This window comes from Cervus canadensis, chromosome 2, assembly GCF_019320065.1.
Source record: "Cervus canadensis isolate Bull #8, Minnesota chromosome 2, ASM1932006v1, whole genome shotgun sequence".
In the NCBI taxonomy this organism is placed as follows: Eukaryota; Metazoa; Chordata; class Mammalia; order Artiodactyla; family Cervidae; genus Cervus; species Cervus canadensis.
Window position 1 is genome coordinate 81,598,547 of NC_057387.1, and position 16,705 is coordinate 81,615,251.

General features: G+C 42.0%; 1 protein-coding gene across 2 annotated transcripts in view; it reads right to left on the minus strand.

Annotated features, from left to right (window-relative positions):
- Positions 1-3,130: 3,130 nt before the first annotated feature.
- The window catches only part of DAB1 (DAB adaptor protein 1), a 451,862-nt gene continuing 438,287 nt past the window's right edge, over positions 3,131-16,705 (minus strand). For both annotated transcript variants that reach the window (XM_043461149.1, XM_043461147.1), the window contains one exon: positions 3,131-6,520. Coding sequence is in view for 1 of the 2 variants with exons in the window: in XM_043461147.1 (XP_043317082.1) it covers positions 6,476-6,520 (45 nt within the window). In the remaining variant the exon portion in view is untranslated. The remainder of the gene's footprint in view (positions 6,521-16,705) is intronic.

The window sequence follows — 16,705 nt, forward strand, 5'->3', positions numbered from 1 at the left end:
TTAATGTAGTTAATGTAGTTAAATAACTACATTAACTCACCAGTTAATAATGTCACCAGTAAAGACAGTACATTCCACTTTCAGGAGAAGAGAGGCAAATGCAAAGCAAAGCATGATCTGGTCAAATACTCAACTTTCCCAGTTCTGCCTAAGGTTAGTACATAATAGCAAGAAAGAAAACTATTGACTACCTACCTGCTTGCCTTTTGCATCACTTCTCTTCTGATGAAAGAGGACTAACCATCAACTATGGGTTCCTTTATTTTTAGTTTATGATATGATGTTGCTTTATTTAAAAGAATGAACATGGACTGTGTGGTCACTGACCACCTTTCTTTTACCACCTATGAAAGTTTGAAAGGGCACAGACAGGTAAGAGGAAATAATTTCCCTTTAAGAACTAAGTTCCTAGGTTCTTGAGCTCATGGCAGTGAACTATGGGTAACTAGCTTCTATCATCTGAAACAAGAGAGATTTCAGGGTGCCTCCCCAAGAGGCAGGGTAGAGTTCCTTACAATAGGAAAAAGGACAGCTGAGCATTTTACTGTTGACAAGATGTCAGCCCCGATCACTGCCTGTTCCCTCGTCTACCTTCCCTGCTGGTTCCCTATCCAGGCTGTGGTCCCTGGGTGAGTGACAGAGTGGCAAGAGGTTGTTCTGAAGATTAAGGACCCAAGTCATCAGAGGCTGCCATGTTGCAAGAATATTTGGACATTTTCCACTTGGCAGTCATTAATATTCTTCAGCAAACGATGAACCTGGTCAAAAAGACTCCCTCTTCAGACCTCTGTATCTTAGATGAGAAAATGAATGCTAGTGTTTTGTTTTGCAATTATATATTCATTGGATTGTGTTAGAGTTATCACTGTTCTTAAAAATAAAACTGAATGTTTCCATTTTAAAAAATATCTACAGTCGTTTTACTGGAGAATCCATTTCTGCACTAAGTCAGCCCAGGTAAGGCTGGGTGTGATTTTTCCAATAGACACCACTTTTAGTGGAATAAAGATAGACTTTAAAAGTATCTTACAGAGGGTGCGTGAGCCATGTGACATCTCAGAAACCCTGCAGACAGAAGCAAACATGGAAGACAGGAAAGAGACTTTGGAGGTCAGACCCTGGGAGCCTCAACAGCCTCTGGGAGAGCTCGCTGGCTCTGTTAATTAATAGCTGTTTCATAACATCTCTAAGTTTCAGTTTCCTAAGCTGTAAAATGGGGAGCCTGTTTCTTTTCTTCTCAGGGCTTGTGTAAAAATTTGGAAATGATAGCTAGAAAATGAGTGACACATATACAGTAGGAGCAGCCTGAGAGTAGCAGCTATTATTGATTTTAACATAAATACTGAGAACTGGCTACTAAATGGCTTGAAAGCCATTTACATGTGTTCATTAAAAAAATAAAAATAAAAGTCTTTCAGGCACTGTTGCTCCAATTCCCTTGCATTTAAACATCTTTTAAAAGGTTTCAAAGCTTTGAAGGTTGATTTCAATGAAACCTGTTTTTATTCTAGGCATTTCTCCTACTGTCATTCTGAGTAAAACAAAAAGCATTTACTGTCAAAACAACAAGGGTTTGTCTCAAGCACAAAATGAAAGCAGATATGTCGGCCTGATTTATTTTGGCATCCGCCTAACAGTTAAATAGGACACCTTTTAATTTGTCACTTCTTAAAGATGCATTTAGGTTGGGAAAGTAAATCACTAGTTCTTGGTTTCAGCTAAACTTGAACCAGCTGGGCAGAAAGGTGTATTTTTTTTTTTTTTTTAATCCCTCTGACACATACCCTTTCAAAGTGCTAATTAAAAAAGAAATTATAAAGTTAGCAACATATTAAAGATACTAAGGTCTCATGTTTTTTAAATTTTCAACTGGAGGAACTTAGAAATCTAACTTATTTACCAAAGATCAACTAGAGTTCTGGGAAGAGGCATAGGCGATCAGGCTTTTCAACAAGACTATTTAGAACTATTAAAAAGGGTGAATATCCAGCTTTCTAAAAAAAATTAAAATCAACTGTGAGTAAAGAAACTTCTTAACTTTACCATTGGCTAGCTGAAGAAGTTATTTGATCTCTCCAAGTCTCAGTTTCTTTATAAACTGAGGATAATGTCTAATTCTTGGAAGACTAACTAAGGCAATGGCCACCTAGCATGGAGCATCTTTGAGGTACCTAATAGCTGCTCAACAAGTATGAGGCACTATTATTCAGAAAGCCTTCTATAACATCTTCTAACAACTCAGTCCATTTCTTACTGTATGAAGGCTGTTCCCTCTATCTGGCCCAAATTTATTTTGCTAGAATCCTTTCTCTCATTTTCTCCAAGTTGGTGGTAACATCTGTTTAATACTTTCTATTTAATGACACCAGACTGAAGGCATATGTTTATACAACCATTAACATAACCAGTCCTAACAGAGGTGTTTTTTGGCATCCCACAGACCTAATCATAATCTGTAATCTGGCTGATTACTGGATCAACAAACTGATTTAATTACAAGAGAAAATAAAAATGATACACACATATACATATACACATAAATACACACACACTTTTTTCTTTCTTTTCTTCAATACCTAAAATAAGAGTCAAGGTCCAGTTCCAGACTTCTTTTCCTTTCATGTTTTTTTTTGGTGTGGATTGTGTGTGGAATGTGAAGGAAGATAAATGCTTCATTCTTTGGGTTTCTTAGAGTAGATGATCTTGAACTATGGGGCAAATTCTTTGACAGTCTAGGTTAAGCTTGGTCTTCTAACCAACAGTTTAGCAGGTTTTTTGTTTTATTTTTAAAATTTTTTAGAAGAAGATACAAGTCCATAGGGTAAGTCCTGGGGTCTTTCCCAACTTCTAAAGTCCCACGCTAAGTGTGGTCCGAACACCGCATCTACCCAGAGTGTGCTTTTTCTGACAACAACCTCCTCATTCCTCACTATGATTTTCCAAGTGGAGCCAGTACCTGAATTGAACTGAAGACAAACTGACCTAACTCCTCAATGGAGCTTTCTTTTTCTGCTCCTGCGCCAGGAAAACAGGCCTTCACCTGGTCCGATGGAAGTTTCGAGAGAAGCAGTTTCTTCTTCCAATTCCTCAACCTGAACAGCCAGTAGAAGCTTATGGAATAAAACCAGGCTAAGGTGTTGTTCTCAAACATGTTTATTTGTAACAGTTTTACATGGTGTGTTACAGAAATTAATGGAAAATTTCTAAAAATTTTGCTGTTCTGTTGAATGCATTGTACATAAAGTTAAAAATAATGTGTCCATATATGTTAACAAACTGTCATCTGAGGTAAAGTTAAAGTAGGTCTAGAAATGTACTGCAAGAGTCATTTTCTCTTTCTCATCTTTATTAAAAAAATATGTGTCAGAACGCAGAAATTGGAATGAACCAAACCCACAGAGTAAACTTTTTTTTTTTTTTAAAGGTGCCCGGTACATTACATGATGGGGATTCAGCAGACACAGGGATGAGTACGAATTATCAAAAAAGTCTCGCGGGGTGTGAAGAGAGCTGTGGGGAATGGGGACAGAATGACAGGTGGTGTTTCCCTGGTTTCAAAATTTAAAGTGACAAATTTCGTGCTAGTGAAGGATGAGGAATTAACAGTTGTACACGTGGATTTTCTATCAGTCTAACTGGAACTGTGCGTACCCCCCATGGCCTTTTGGTATCTGCACCTCAGCTCTTACTTGGAAATTTCACTGTTTTCCTGGGATAGAATACGGTGGTTCCGAGTTCCCCAAACAGTGCTTATTAGACAGCAGAATTCAGCCAATGATAACATGGATGGCAGTTTAAAATCTTGACTTTATTTCCCTCACTTTAATGCATTACAGGGGCCATCTTCTTTAAGTTCAGAGCCAGCTACATTTTCACCCACACTCAATGAATGATGACAAATCCCCTGGGCTGTCACTTTCCGCTATGAAATGAGCTCCAGATGGTGTACCTGAAACAGCCACATCAGCCAGAGTTCACTTTGAATATGTCAGAAGCAACCTGCAGAATCAGTGGAAGGGTGTGATACTGCAAGACAAACTCAAGACAACCATATTGAGGGAGAAGATAGCACCACTGGTTTAGAATCAGAATCACGGACAACAGAGCAATTTAAGTTACTTCCCCGTGGGAACTGCCTATCTCATCAAATCCCCAGAAAACGCAATTGAACTGGTCTCAGGACAACTCTCATGGTTATCACACCTTTCCCATTTTCCCCTTCACATGGAAGGATCAGCTCATCCAAAGTATGCACATTCCTGAATAAGTCATGTCAACCAAAATGTGACAGCTACAGAGGAAGGTAATGGCCCTTTTCAGCTCTCGAGTTCTTCAGACCTTCCATGTTAGGGTGACACATCTATTCTGCAATGGACATTTGCCAGTTAACTGGAAAACATTTAGATTCCAGTGACCTGACAGTGTAAAACATGGGCTTCAAACAGTAACAATTACCTTGACTTCTCAATTTTTACCTTGGTCACCAAGGATACCTTCTTCCAAATCATTTTAGTTTCTGTTGATACGAAGTATCAAAGTACACAGGCCGATGGCAGTCAATCATATCAAGGTAAATTCTACTTTTCAAATTTTAAAACCAAGTAAGGATAATCACCCCCACCCCCAATCCAATTCATCCCATGATTCTTTAAAGGTTTCTTCTTAGTGTTAAACCATTCAATTCAACATACTGTAACTGCATAGGAACATCAGGAAAACACAGTTGACCTGTAGAACAATATTCTCTGTAGGGCAAAAATATATAGATTCTTTATGAAAATCATGTGCTAAACATACGAACCAAACACTGCACTTTTTGTCTCATAAATGTAAAAAAAGGAAGCTTAAATTCTTCTGTTTCACATACAAACAGTCCAGTGATGTCTACAGGGTCAGTGGGAGTGGAGAGGTGGGAGGGAGTTTCAGAATCTGAAGGACAGGCCTTCAGAGCATGAACTGTTTCTTTCTTGTTTTACAGAGAGTGTCGTACTCTCACAAAAAGACTTAGATGAGAGGTTGGAGCCACGTGCTCCCTTACTGATCACTAGCTGCTGATTGGCTGACCGATCCTGCCAGATGTCCCTGAACTCCAAATTCCTACCAGAGCTCCACAGTAGTCTCCAGAAAGTGAGCCCCACCCATCACGTTTGTCACATTCTGCACTCAATCTGCTACCTTCTCTACAGTGTAATGGCATTATTAAAAAAAACATTTTCATTAACATTTATATTTACAAAAAAAAACACAAACGGGCAATTTTTTTTTTTTCATTAGAACTCCTTAAAGCCATTTCCCTTAAATATTTAAAGAGTTTAATGGTAAGGTTTTTTTTTTTAAGTTATAAAATAAAAATCCCATTTGAATTTTCTGATGTACAAAAAGAGATAGAGATGAACTATCGTGACCACAGAATCAGTTTGTTACTCTGAATATTCATGTCACCACTGTTCCATTAGCAAGTCGATTTTTTAAAATCCCAAACCACATTACCAGGATTGTACCAGAAGTATTTGGCAAATGACTTTTCTTTGAAAATGGCACATGGAGAAGACACTTGTCTGCATAGCATCACAGCAGCAAGATATCGGAAAAATAAAAAAATCTCATTTTATTGAACTTAAAGAGTTTAGAGCTTCTGAGGAAATCAGATGTACTTTTCATCTTTCTCATCAATGGGATTCGATGTCCTTTCCTACTCACAGAGTGAAGGTTAAACTGAAATCTGTCTTTCTTCACCAGGATGCAGAAGAGCTTAAAGGGTTGTTTTGGCAACATTCTTAATCAAAAAGAATCATCAGCCACTTATTTGTCTTGTGATGATTTCAAGTGAATTCATTTCATATGGGGTTTTTTCTTTTTTCCCAATTGAATTTCTTCATCAATATCTTAAAAAAAAAGTCAAAGCAATACAAAAATTTGTACACTCATTAATTTCAAACATGACTAATAAAGGAAAGGGGAAAAAACGGCAGACCAGGCCTTGTGGAGCGTTGTAATTATACCATCCTATGTGGAAAGGCATACGAATGAGCATCTTGTGGTGACACAGACCTTACATTCGCCTAAATGACGTCAGTGCCAACCCTGATGTACCTCTCTGAGGCCTGTCACTCCAAATCAGATGTCTTTACAGTGGTCAACAGGTTGAGAAATAAAAAGAGAATTCGGGTTTCACATACTGGGTCATCTTAAACCCATGCTAAGAGAGCCTGGAACATGTGTTGGGTGCGCACTTGCTTGATTTGTGATTTGATGCTGGGGATGGTTTTTTATATTTCTGTGTGTTTGTTTTTGTGCTGCCATAGACCTCTGCCAGCGGTTGCCAAAACCTCTTAGTTTCCTCTTCCAAAGGAGTTCCATTGGGCGATCGTGAATTTCTTCGTGGGATGACGAGAGGTGAAAGAATACAAGAGAGCCTGTCGCGATCTGATTTCCATGCCAGTCTTGAAGCACCCGCCACAAGCCCGCATCGACGCTATTTCTTACATCTGTTGATCTGCGCATAGAGAGGCTCCGGCTCCTAAGGACAGAGGGACAAAGTGAGACCCGCTCTTTTCCCGATAGGGTTTTCTGAGACAGTTTGGGAAGAAGGGTTTGGAATGAGAACAGAAAGATGACAATTTATGATGAATGACCTTGGGTTATTTTGGGATTATTCAGTCATGGTGCATATCATTTTGGCATCCTTTTTTATCCTTAAGAACAACAACTCACCCAGTCATGCCCTTGGTTTTCAAGCTGAGCCTGACTGCCTGTTAGGGAAATCACAGGGCCTACCAGACAGAGCTGGACTAGCTGTGTGATGTGGACAAGATACTTTTACTTTCCGAACCTCAGTTTCCCCAACCATGAAATGGGAATAATACCATTTACCCTATAGGGTTCTTGTGAGGATTAGAGAGAATACATATAAAGCCTCTAGCATGGTGTTTGGCAGGAACATGGTCTTCAGAACATGGTAACAATGACCATACATCAAGTGAACATTTTTCCAAGACAGGTTTATGAACATCCACTTGAGATTGCTGAAATTCTGTCTCAAACCGCTCTTTGGTTTCTGCAAGCAGCGATGACTGGGCATGCTTTAGAGCAAGAGAACAGTAATCATGCCATTAGCTCTTAGTTAAAAGCTTCTAGGGCTTGTTTCCATCCACTCCCGCTGCAGTTTCAGGTTTGGTCAATCACTTGCCTGCAACCCTGGGGCTGTCCTGAGATACATACAAGGTTTTCACCAACATATGACACAGCAAAAATCCAATCCAAATGTAGATGGGAAATGGTGTTTGGCCTTGTTGAAGTCACTTCAGACTTCAGTTCATACTGAAATGGCCCAGGCTGCACTGGCAAGCAGATCAGGTCAATATATTGGTCTGAAGCATGCACAGGCCCTTCTGTTAAAGTTGACTTTCATGCGGTCACTCTCAGATATTTGTACCAGAATTAAATGGACAAAAGGACATCTTAATTCCGCCATATTTTGTACATTAGCCTGCCTCCTGCTATGTGGGTATAGATCCTTTCCAACTGCTTGTTTTCTTGAACCAACAGATGGAACTGGCATTCTGTAGCTCTGCCATGTGTCTGACACCATGCTAGATATTTTCAAGTACATTGTCTTTTGAATGTAGTGATTAAGGCAGTGATTTATTTCTTTTGCAAATGAGAAACATGCACAGAGAAGTTAAGCAATTTGACCATGGTCACAAGGCTAGTAAGTCACATGGCACTTGAGCCTTAAAAGTAAGTTCCAGTGCTTTTTCTCATTTATTACAATAGCTGCCATTAAACAACAACAACAAACCCCATAACAAACAAGCAAAAAGTCTTCCAGCTATGGCGTTGTAGAGTGTTTTGGAATTTACATAAAACACCTTTATGTCTTATGGGGTTGGCCAAAAAGTTCATCTGTAACATCTTATGAGAAACTCGAGTGAACTTTTTGGCCATCCCAATGTTTTATCTGCCTAACCATCCCAGGAGTGGCTTTTATTCTTTCCATCTTCATTTTGCAGGTAGAAACTGAAAATCAAAGAGGTTGTGTGAACTCAAAGTCACTGTGCTGCCTCTCATAGATTTAATATGTTGTATTGCTTGCTTTTATTGTAAAGTGGGGATGGGCAAGAAGATGGCATGTGAAGCCCAATGAAGAGAGCTTTTGCTTCCCCAGAGTTCCAAGGTTACTTAGTAACCAGGCCGTAAATAGAATCCAGGACTCCTGAGATCAAGTCTCCAGCATATTTTCTTCTAGAGCTCATCATCTCTGTATTCTTCCAGGAAGAAGGAGCTTCCTACTCTTTGAGTCACCCATTTGTGTAATAAAACAGTTTGCCAATTGGAAACCTGAATGTTTTCTAACCATGGAAAGGTAAAAATACATACATACATACATACATATATATATATATACACATACATATATATATGTATAGGTATATATTACTTCTGTCTCGGAAAGGTTAAAAAAAAAAGTATAATACTTCTGTCTTGGAAAGGTAAACGAAAAGTATAATGCTTCTTGCAAATATCTGATGACATAAAGTAGGAAAGCTTATTCTTCCACACCCGACTTCTGAGTTACCACCTGTGCATTTTGTCTGCCATTTTACATGTAGAATTAGCATAGTAGGTGCTCAATGAAAGTCTGCTGAATGAATGTGAATGTCTAGGATACAGTTTCTACTTTTTTCACCGTTCTGATCCCTTTGTCCTAAACACACTCTCCCTTGGCTTTATTCTCTCAGCATCAAATTTTGAGCAAAAGCTACAGCAAGATGATGTATTCAGCACCTAATCTATTCTCTGCCAATGTCTTGAAATGTTTCAGATACTTGTGATAAGGCTAAACATGCAAGTTTTCTGTGTGTTTGTGTTCTGGGGGTGGGGTGAGTGGAGCAAAGGTAGGTAAAGTAGTGAAGTACCACTAGTGGGAAACAACATCTCCTTGTGCTATGCTGGGCTACAAGAACGCAGCTTCCTCTTTCCTGGGTACTTTCTCAGCTTACTCGGCTTTTTGGACGCCCTAAGAAGTCAGGCTGCCTTGATCTCACCCTACCATTTGCTTTATTCTAATTTTGGAAACTAATTTATTCAACTGAGAATGACACCTAAAAACAGAAGAAGACAGCAGGCTCAGACAGGGTAATTAATGCCACACTGCATTAACTTTCTGCAGCTGAGATAAATATTCACACGTCTCCTGCTTGCCGGAATTTAGCTTCAAATACCCATCACAACAGCGGTAACGACTGCAGTCAACTCTCAATTATCCCCACTAATGAAGGGGAGCACTGGTGTGGAAAACCCCAAGCAGCAGATAATCCCAAAGTCTGACACTCTGATGCATTATACGTTTTGGAAATAGCTTTACCTTCCTTGTTACAGAATCTTAAGACTGTCAAGAGCTAGAGGGGAACTAAGAAATCATTTGATCCAGAAATTTCTGACCTGACTTCTGGCAAGGTCACCATGGGGTCTTTAGGCTATTTTTGACATTCCAAAAAGCCGAAATGGAATCACACATTAATGCAGCACATTTTTGATATCTGTTGTTTTCTTTTATCAGATCTGACCATATCTCTGCCCTGCTTCAAATCCTTCAAAGTCTCCTCATCACCCACAGGGTAAGGTCAAATCTCCTTTACTGGGCACATAAGACCTATTAGTCTCATAGTACATTAGAGCTAATAAATGCCCCTTTCCAGACCATGAATCAAAAGTCACCCTTCTGGTCACATATATCATGCCTTAAAAAAAAAAAAATTCTTCTTGCTTCTGTCAGAATGATCTTTCTGCAACTGATCATACCAGTTTCCTGATTGAAACAACCCTCCAGGTTCCTTAAGTCCCCAGGGATGATGCAGACAGCCCCTCAGAACGACCCATGAGGCCCTTCCAACGTGGCTCCCTTTCCCACTGGCTTCATCTACTGCCAGTCTTTTAGGCCACATTTCTGCTCTGTTCTTCTGGTCCCCTTGAAAGTCAAAGTGTTAGTTGCTCAGTTGTGTCCAACTCTTTGCCACCCCATGCACTGCAGCCTGCCAGGCTCCTCTGTGCATGGAATTTTCCAAGGAAGAATACCGGAGTGGGTTGCCATTCCCTTCTCCAGGGGATCTTCCCGACCCAGGGACCAAACCTGGGTCTCCTGCATTGTTGGCAGATTCTTTACCCATATGAGCCACCAGGGAAGCCCCTGGTCCCCCTGACATGGTAAGATTCCCTACCCCTGAGACTCTGCTTAGACAGTTTCTTCCACCTTTGGGAGCTTTCCTTGTCCTGCACTTACAGGTTCATACTTTCAGAGCCAGCCCAAAGAGAAGGGCTTCTTGGACTGCACAGGTGACGCAGACTACTCTGCTCCTGGACTCCAGCAGTGCCCTGCAGAGACCCATGTCTACACTGCCATCACATTACCTCCTAGTGCTGTCTACACAGTAAGCGCCACTGTACCTTTCACGTCAGTGTCCCACATTCTGAGCACAAGCTTGGAACCTGGCCGGCACGCCTACTGTTGTAACATAGAGCATGAGGATGTAAATGAGTGAATGAAAAGTTGCTTCTCTTGCTAGGAGTTGGCAAATACTTATGAACTTTAATAAGCTCATTTGTGAATCTGGCATATTAATAACCTTTGTTTCTAGAGGACAACAAAGTAGATAGAAACCATTCAGTAAAGATGAAAACAAATCAACTCTCTAGCCTTTGATATAAGTTGAACACCCTGTGTTCGGGGAGATGCAGTGAAAGAGTACAAGCACACGGATGTGAAATCAAGCAGATCCAGGCTGGTATTCCTGCTACCAACTGCCTGCAGACCACTGGGAACACACTTGCACTTGGGCAAGTTTGATTTATTGCTCATTGCAATGAGGGGAACCAGGGGCAAGTCTGGAAAAAGTGATTAAGCTTATATTAGACATTTAGCGGGAGGGTCCAGAAAGTAAGGTTTCTCTCTGGGTTAGGTACTTTCAGGAAGCATGAGGATGATTATCTTAATAATTCTTACCTGGGAGGAAGGAAGCACAGAGTAAGACTAAGGCCAGGAGGGAATAATGTTTGGTCATTTTTGGAGCTTGGATGATGTTCATGGCAGCCATGGCTACTGAGTGGTCTTGAACGGGCCTTGACCCATCACGGTGCCTTGTCTGATGCTCATGCTCTGTGAAACTGTCTACATGCAACAGAAGACCAAGGGCCCAGCTGTGAGGGCTGGGCTGGCTCCTGGCTGTCATGCTGATGTTCTCTTTCCACTGTCACCTACTCAGTAACCTTACAACTCTGTGCAGGTTACTTAACCCTTCTGGGTGTTGGTTTTCTCATCTGTAAAATGAGGCTAGAAGTCCTCACTGAGGATTGAAGGAGAAAACACACACTGAGCACACAGTCTGGCACAGAGAAATTACTCCCAAAACAGTAAGGTTTCTTCTATCTGGGTGAGTGGTTCTAGCCTTCCTTTATACAAGGTGGTTTTCAGCCTAAAAGTCACTGGTAGGTGGCTTTACAAATTCCATCTCCTTCATTGACACTTCTTCATAGTGTAACTGGGCTGTTAAGAAACCTAAGAATGGCACAGGATCTGTCCTGGGAAACTATGTGGAAAGAATGCACAGTACATTTAAAGGGCTTGGTTGCAGGGCCCTGTGGAGAGCAGAGACTTCCATGTGTCTGCAAATGACTTTAAGTATGAGGTGTGAGCTCACGCCGAAAAACCAAGTAGAATCACAGAATGAAGAGTATTAACAGACTATATATTTACAGAAACCAAATTAGAGTCTATAGAGGGCTTTCCTTGATCACAGCCATGGTCTCGTTTGGGCATCAGAGTCTGTACCCTGGGTATTCCTAGCTCCTTTTACAGGGAAGAAGCAGGGCTCCCTAGAGTCTGGTGACTGGCCCAAAGTCACAGCCAGCACAGGGCAGAACTGGGATATAATCACATTTGTTACATTTTTTGTTTTTTTTTATTGCAGTAAAATATTTAGAGCAAAGCATTTGCCATTTTGGTCATTTTTAAGCATATAATTAATGGACATTCATCAGTAAATCTCTTTCTTTACCCCAAATAGACTCTGTACCCATTAAGCAGTGGCTTCCTAGTCCCCTTGACCCCTAACTCCTAGTAACTAGTCTCTCATCTACTTTTCCATCTCTATGAATTTACCTATTTCTTATTTTTAAATCAACTTCACTGAGGTGTAATTTGCATACAATGAAAGGTTCCCATTTTAAGTGTACAGTTTCATAAGCTGTGACAAATACACTTATCTGGGCCTCCCCAGAGCCATCAAGCTATAGAGCATTTCCTCACCCTACAAACTTCCCCCAAGTCCTGCTCAGTCAGACCCTCATTCCATTGTGGCCACGCTGATCTGCTTTTGACCACTGTAGGTTAGATTTGTTTTCTCGAGCGTTTCATGTAAACACACCCAGGTCTTTCCTAAGCCCACCATCCTCTCCTCTGCCATGTGAGCCCTTCTGTAAAATGTCAAAGCAAGAAGGGCTCTCAGTCTGACAGTTCCTTTCCGGCAGGAAGAAATGAAGGCCTCCAGACGTGAGGGGTGTTTTACCAGATGTCCACGGGAAACAGTGGAGAGCCAGGAGGGCAGCCCAGGGTCTGGACTCCCCTTTTTGTACATATTCCCTCACTCTCCCTACCTCTTCCCAGTCATTTGGCTCGAAGGACAAAGGCACATAGTTTTCAATCCCACATTTTCACGAGCACCTTTGGAAAGCCACCTCAATTGTGCTTATGACTTCACATCCCTTTAAATTGACTGTGTTGTTTTGGGGAAGCTTGGCCACATTAAGCAAAGGTTGGTCCAAAACAGATGATGAGTGGGGAGAAGACGCGGCATGCTGAGAAAGGTGGTCTTGGACGTGAGGTCACGCGCCATGCAATCTGGTTACTGAGCAAGCCCGTTTCTGCCCCGTCCTGGGTGCCTGGGGAGTGAGAGCCAGGCCGAGCCAAGCCGGGGGTCAGACTGCAGCTGGGAGGTGAGCCAAAGCTTGAGGCCCTCAGCATCGCCCTGCCTAGGCAGCAATTTCAGCCTCAGGGTCTTTAAAGCCCCAACACTGGGCCTACCTCAGCAGGGTCTTACATTTCCTGGCTTTGCAAAATGAAAAAGGGGATGGTAACCATGGAGTAAAACCAAGGCGGAAAGAACTCAAAGTTCCATCTAAATCCATGAAAAATGTTTAGAGCCACAAAGACTCCAGCAATCTTCCTAACTACCTGTATGAACTGAAGCAGGCATTTCACCTGGGTTTTTTCATCTCTACAATGGGACTTGTAACACCAACATCATGGTCCTGTATGTAACATGTAATAAGTGAGCTCATATGACATCAAGAATTTTAACAAGTGGGCAGGAGTCTTCCTTTCTTTTTTTATTCAAAGGAAAGGGAAAATGACAAAGCTTTCTGACTACTTTCAGCCTGAAAATCTGGCTTTTAGGATAGGAAAACCTTCAAAACAAAGGATGGATATAAGGATAATACCTTAGAGACTGAAGTTGCTGCCAAATGCACTCACTTCCAGGGGCCTCACGGTGCCAAAACCCACTTGGTGAACACAGGTGCACAATCTGAGTTCCCAGGAGGTCCACACTCATTCTGATCAGCTCTGCACTTCCCCAATAAGACAAATGACGGGCAGTGGTAATCTGCTTTGCATGTTTACATCACTTTTTTTTAACTTGTCATGTAGCAGACGAGGGCACTGCGGTTGTTGATGCCTGTTCTCTGCCAAAAGCAAGCGGGCCTGTCCTGAGTAGGCTCCTGGTGGTCAGGAGAGGGTCCTACATCTCACATGGAGAGTCTCCGGAACCCCTAACGTAGTCACCACATCTCAGGGACTTCTGGCCTTTCCTTCATTAGGTGGGAGTAAGGAAAACCTAGGAGAAGGATACTAGGATTGGATCTTCCATGCACTAGCTGGGTGACACTGGACAAGTTAGAAGTCCTAGAATGTAAAAGCTAGAAGGGCCCGAGGAACTGCTTTTCTGAAGAGAAGACCAAAGGCCAGAAATGAAGCCATCTGCCTCACATCACAAGCAATTAAGTCAAACAGAGGCTGCTAAAACCCAGGTGTCCTGGTCTTGGCTGAGTGCGCTTAAGTTCTCTAATCAGGGTCTACAGTCAAATCCAGGACTCCTAACATGTGATTCTTGTGATTTCAATGAGTTATTAACCTCTCTACCTTACCTGCCATATTTGTGAAATAGGAATAATAAAAATACTTAAGAGTGTCTCCCTGAGGATTGAGCTAGGTAATGTTTAATGAAAGCGCTATAAACACGCTGCTGATTTTTAAAGTTATCTCATTAGTAGTAGTGAGTGCAAGGCTACTTGCATTACTTTCTGCAGGGTGATTCTAGAAACAATGAGCATGAACTAACTCAGCTCAGCAAAGGACAGCTCATCAGCCCATTTTAGTGACTGCCAGTTCTGTAAACAAAGCCTCACTGGAACTCACTACATCCAGTCCTTATGCGCTGTCTTTTGCTGTTTTCTTGCTACAACAGTAGAACAGATTAGCTGTGACAGAGGCCCGGATGGCCCACAAAGCATACATAGTTCACAGAGTGTTCGCTGAACTCAGGTCTAAATGATCAGCGGATTCTAGCTCTGCCCACTACTCTAGAGGCTGAAAATCACGCTGAACTCTCCATCTCTGGGCCTTTGTCCTCCAGAGGCTCATGTTTAGCAGTCTACCAGCATCTGAACTTAGAAGTTCAAAGGAACCTCAAGAACACCTGGTCCCAAAGGAAACCTGCCTTTTTCTCTGCTTAAGCCTGCTGCTCCTTGTTCCTTGGCATAGTTCCTGGCCCCACCTAGATCCCCAACAGGCAGGCAGGAACCCGGGGAGTCATCCTACTGCACACCTTCTTCTTCCTCTCCTCACTTCCCTTCAGCCTTAACCTCCTCCTCATTCCATCTTTTCATATCCCTGGGCATCAAGCCTACCTCTCTAACCTGGCTAATGCTGCCCTCAGCCAGGCTTTCCCATCTCCTCCTGGACCAGGCTGACTTCAACTAGCTTCAGAGCACCACTATGCTCATGTAAAGAAGTGGTTATTTTCCATTTCTGTGGTTCTCTGTTTTAAGGCTTTTTACCATGTGATTCTATTTAAAAGCAAAACAGTAATAATAATGCCAAATATGTGCTATTTTACTTTCAAAGCTTATAAAGCACTTTCATACTCATGATATCCTCTGATTCTAGGAGAGCCTGAGGAGGGAGCTATTGTCATGATTAATTTTCATTTATGTGTGAAGAGTGGGGTTTCAGGGGTTAGCTAAAGTCCTGCCTAAGATCACGTGCTTAGGAACTGTAATTTAGACCCAAGTCCCCTGACTCTGGGTATCTGTTTTCACTCTCTCTCTTATTTTTTTTTCCAAATCTCTCTCCCAAAGCATCTAAAGTTCTGCTTTTCTTTCCCTTGAACACTGAAAATCCGTCAGGTAATATTTTACATGTCTTGGGTTCCCACTATGAAGATTGGTCTTTAAAAAAAAATGACAGTGACTTATTATTTATGGCAATATCTATTGTTACTAAGGGAGACAGACCAAACAATTCTCCATTGTTACAGATGCTACTTTGACGTGACAGCTGGGGAAGTCTGATAGGCAGTTTATTTACTTTAGCTATTTAACCAAATAAATGTTTTCATTTTTCTTTCATCTCCTCAAAAGCTAACATTTCGCCCTTAAAATTGCTCCAGCAACACATCAGTGGAGTATAAATTACCTGCCATTCCCACACCAACCATTATAATATTATTTGGGTTCTTTTTTTGTGCCCTTGTTGACCCAGTCTTTCACAGACACGTGATTCTCCCAGATGGGAGGGTAGGGGAAAACATGAAATAATTGAAGATATTCTCCCTTATTGCTAAAACAGAAATGCTGTTTGAGATTGGCCCCAAAGCGTCCACCTGCGAGGATTGAGGCCGTCTGTTTCCCCTTACGAGGGTGAGATATGGTTTTAACTTATCAACAGATGTCACCCCTACCTACTCAGAATTGTGTGGGCATTTCCAATAAAAAGCAGCTGGTGATAATGGTTGCAACGGTGATAAGAAGGCTGAGACTCCTGCTTTCCAGCTGCATGGAGGCAGAGGGGAAAATAGAGCTATGGACTTAAGTTGCCCTGCATGGTGTATCCCTTCTCCAAATGCCTGGAAAGGCGCTAAGTCAGTAAATTTACGGTTGGGTGGATGGGTGAATGGAATGGAGACAGAAAGATCAAATGTGGCTTGTGCTATATTGAAGGAGGGGCCCAGAAGCCCCATTTGGACCTCCGTCGTGGGTGTCTGGGGAGATTCCCTTGTAGCTCAGTTGGTAAAGAATCTGCCTGCAATGCAGGAGACCTGGGTTCGATCCCTGGGTTGGGAAGATCCCCTGGAGAAGGAAATGGCAACCCACTCCAGTATTCTTGCCTGGAGAATCCCATGAACAGAGGAACCTAGTAGGCTATAGTCCATGGGGTCGCAAGAGTCAGACACGACTTAGCAACTAAACCACCACCGCCACCACGTGGGTGTCTTACGGGACGTGTCAGCAAGGCTGGCAGCGGCCTCTTGGCATGTGATCCCTGATAGGCCACTGTGAAATTGCCAGACTAAGCTTTCAAAGGGAGAAAACTGCTTCACTGAAGATTATAGCCCAAGCCTGCCTTTGGAGCTGGGAACTACTTATTATGATT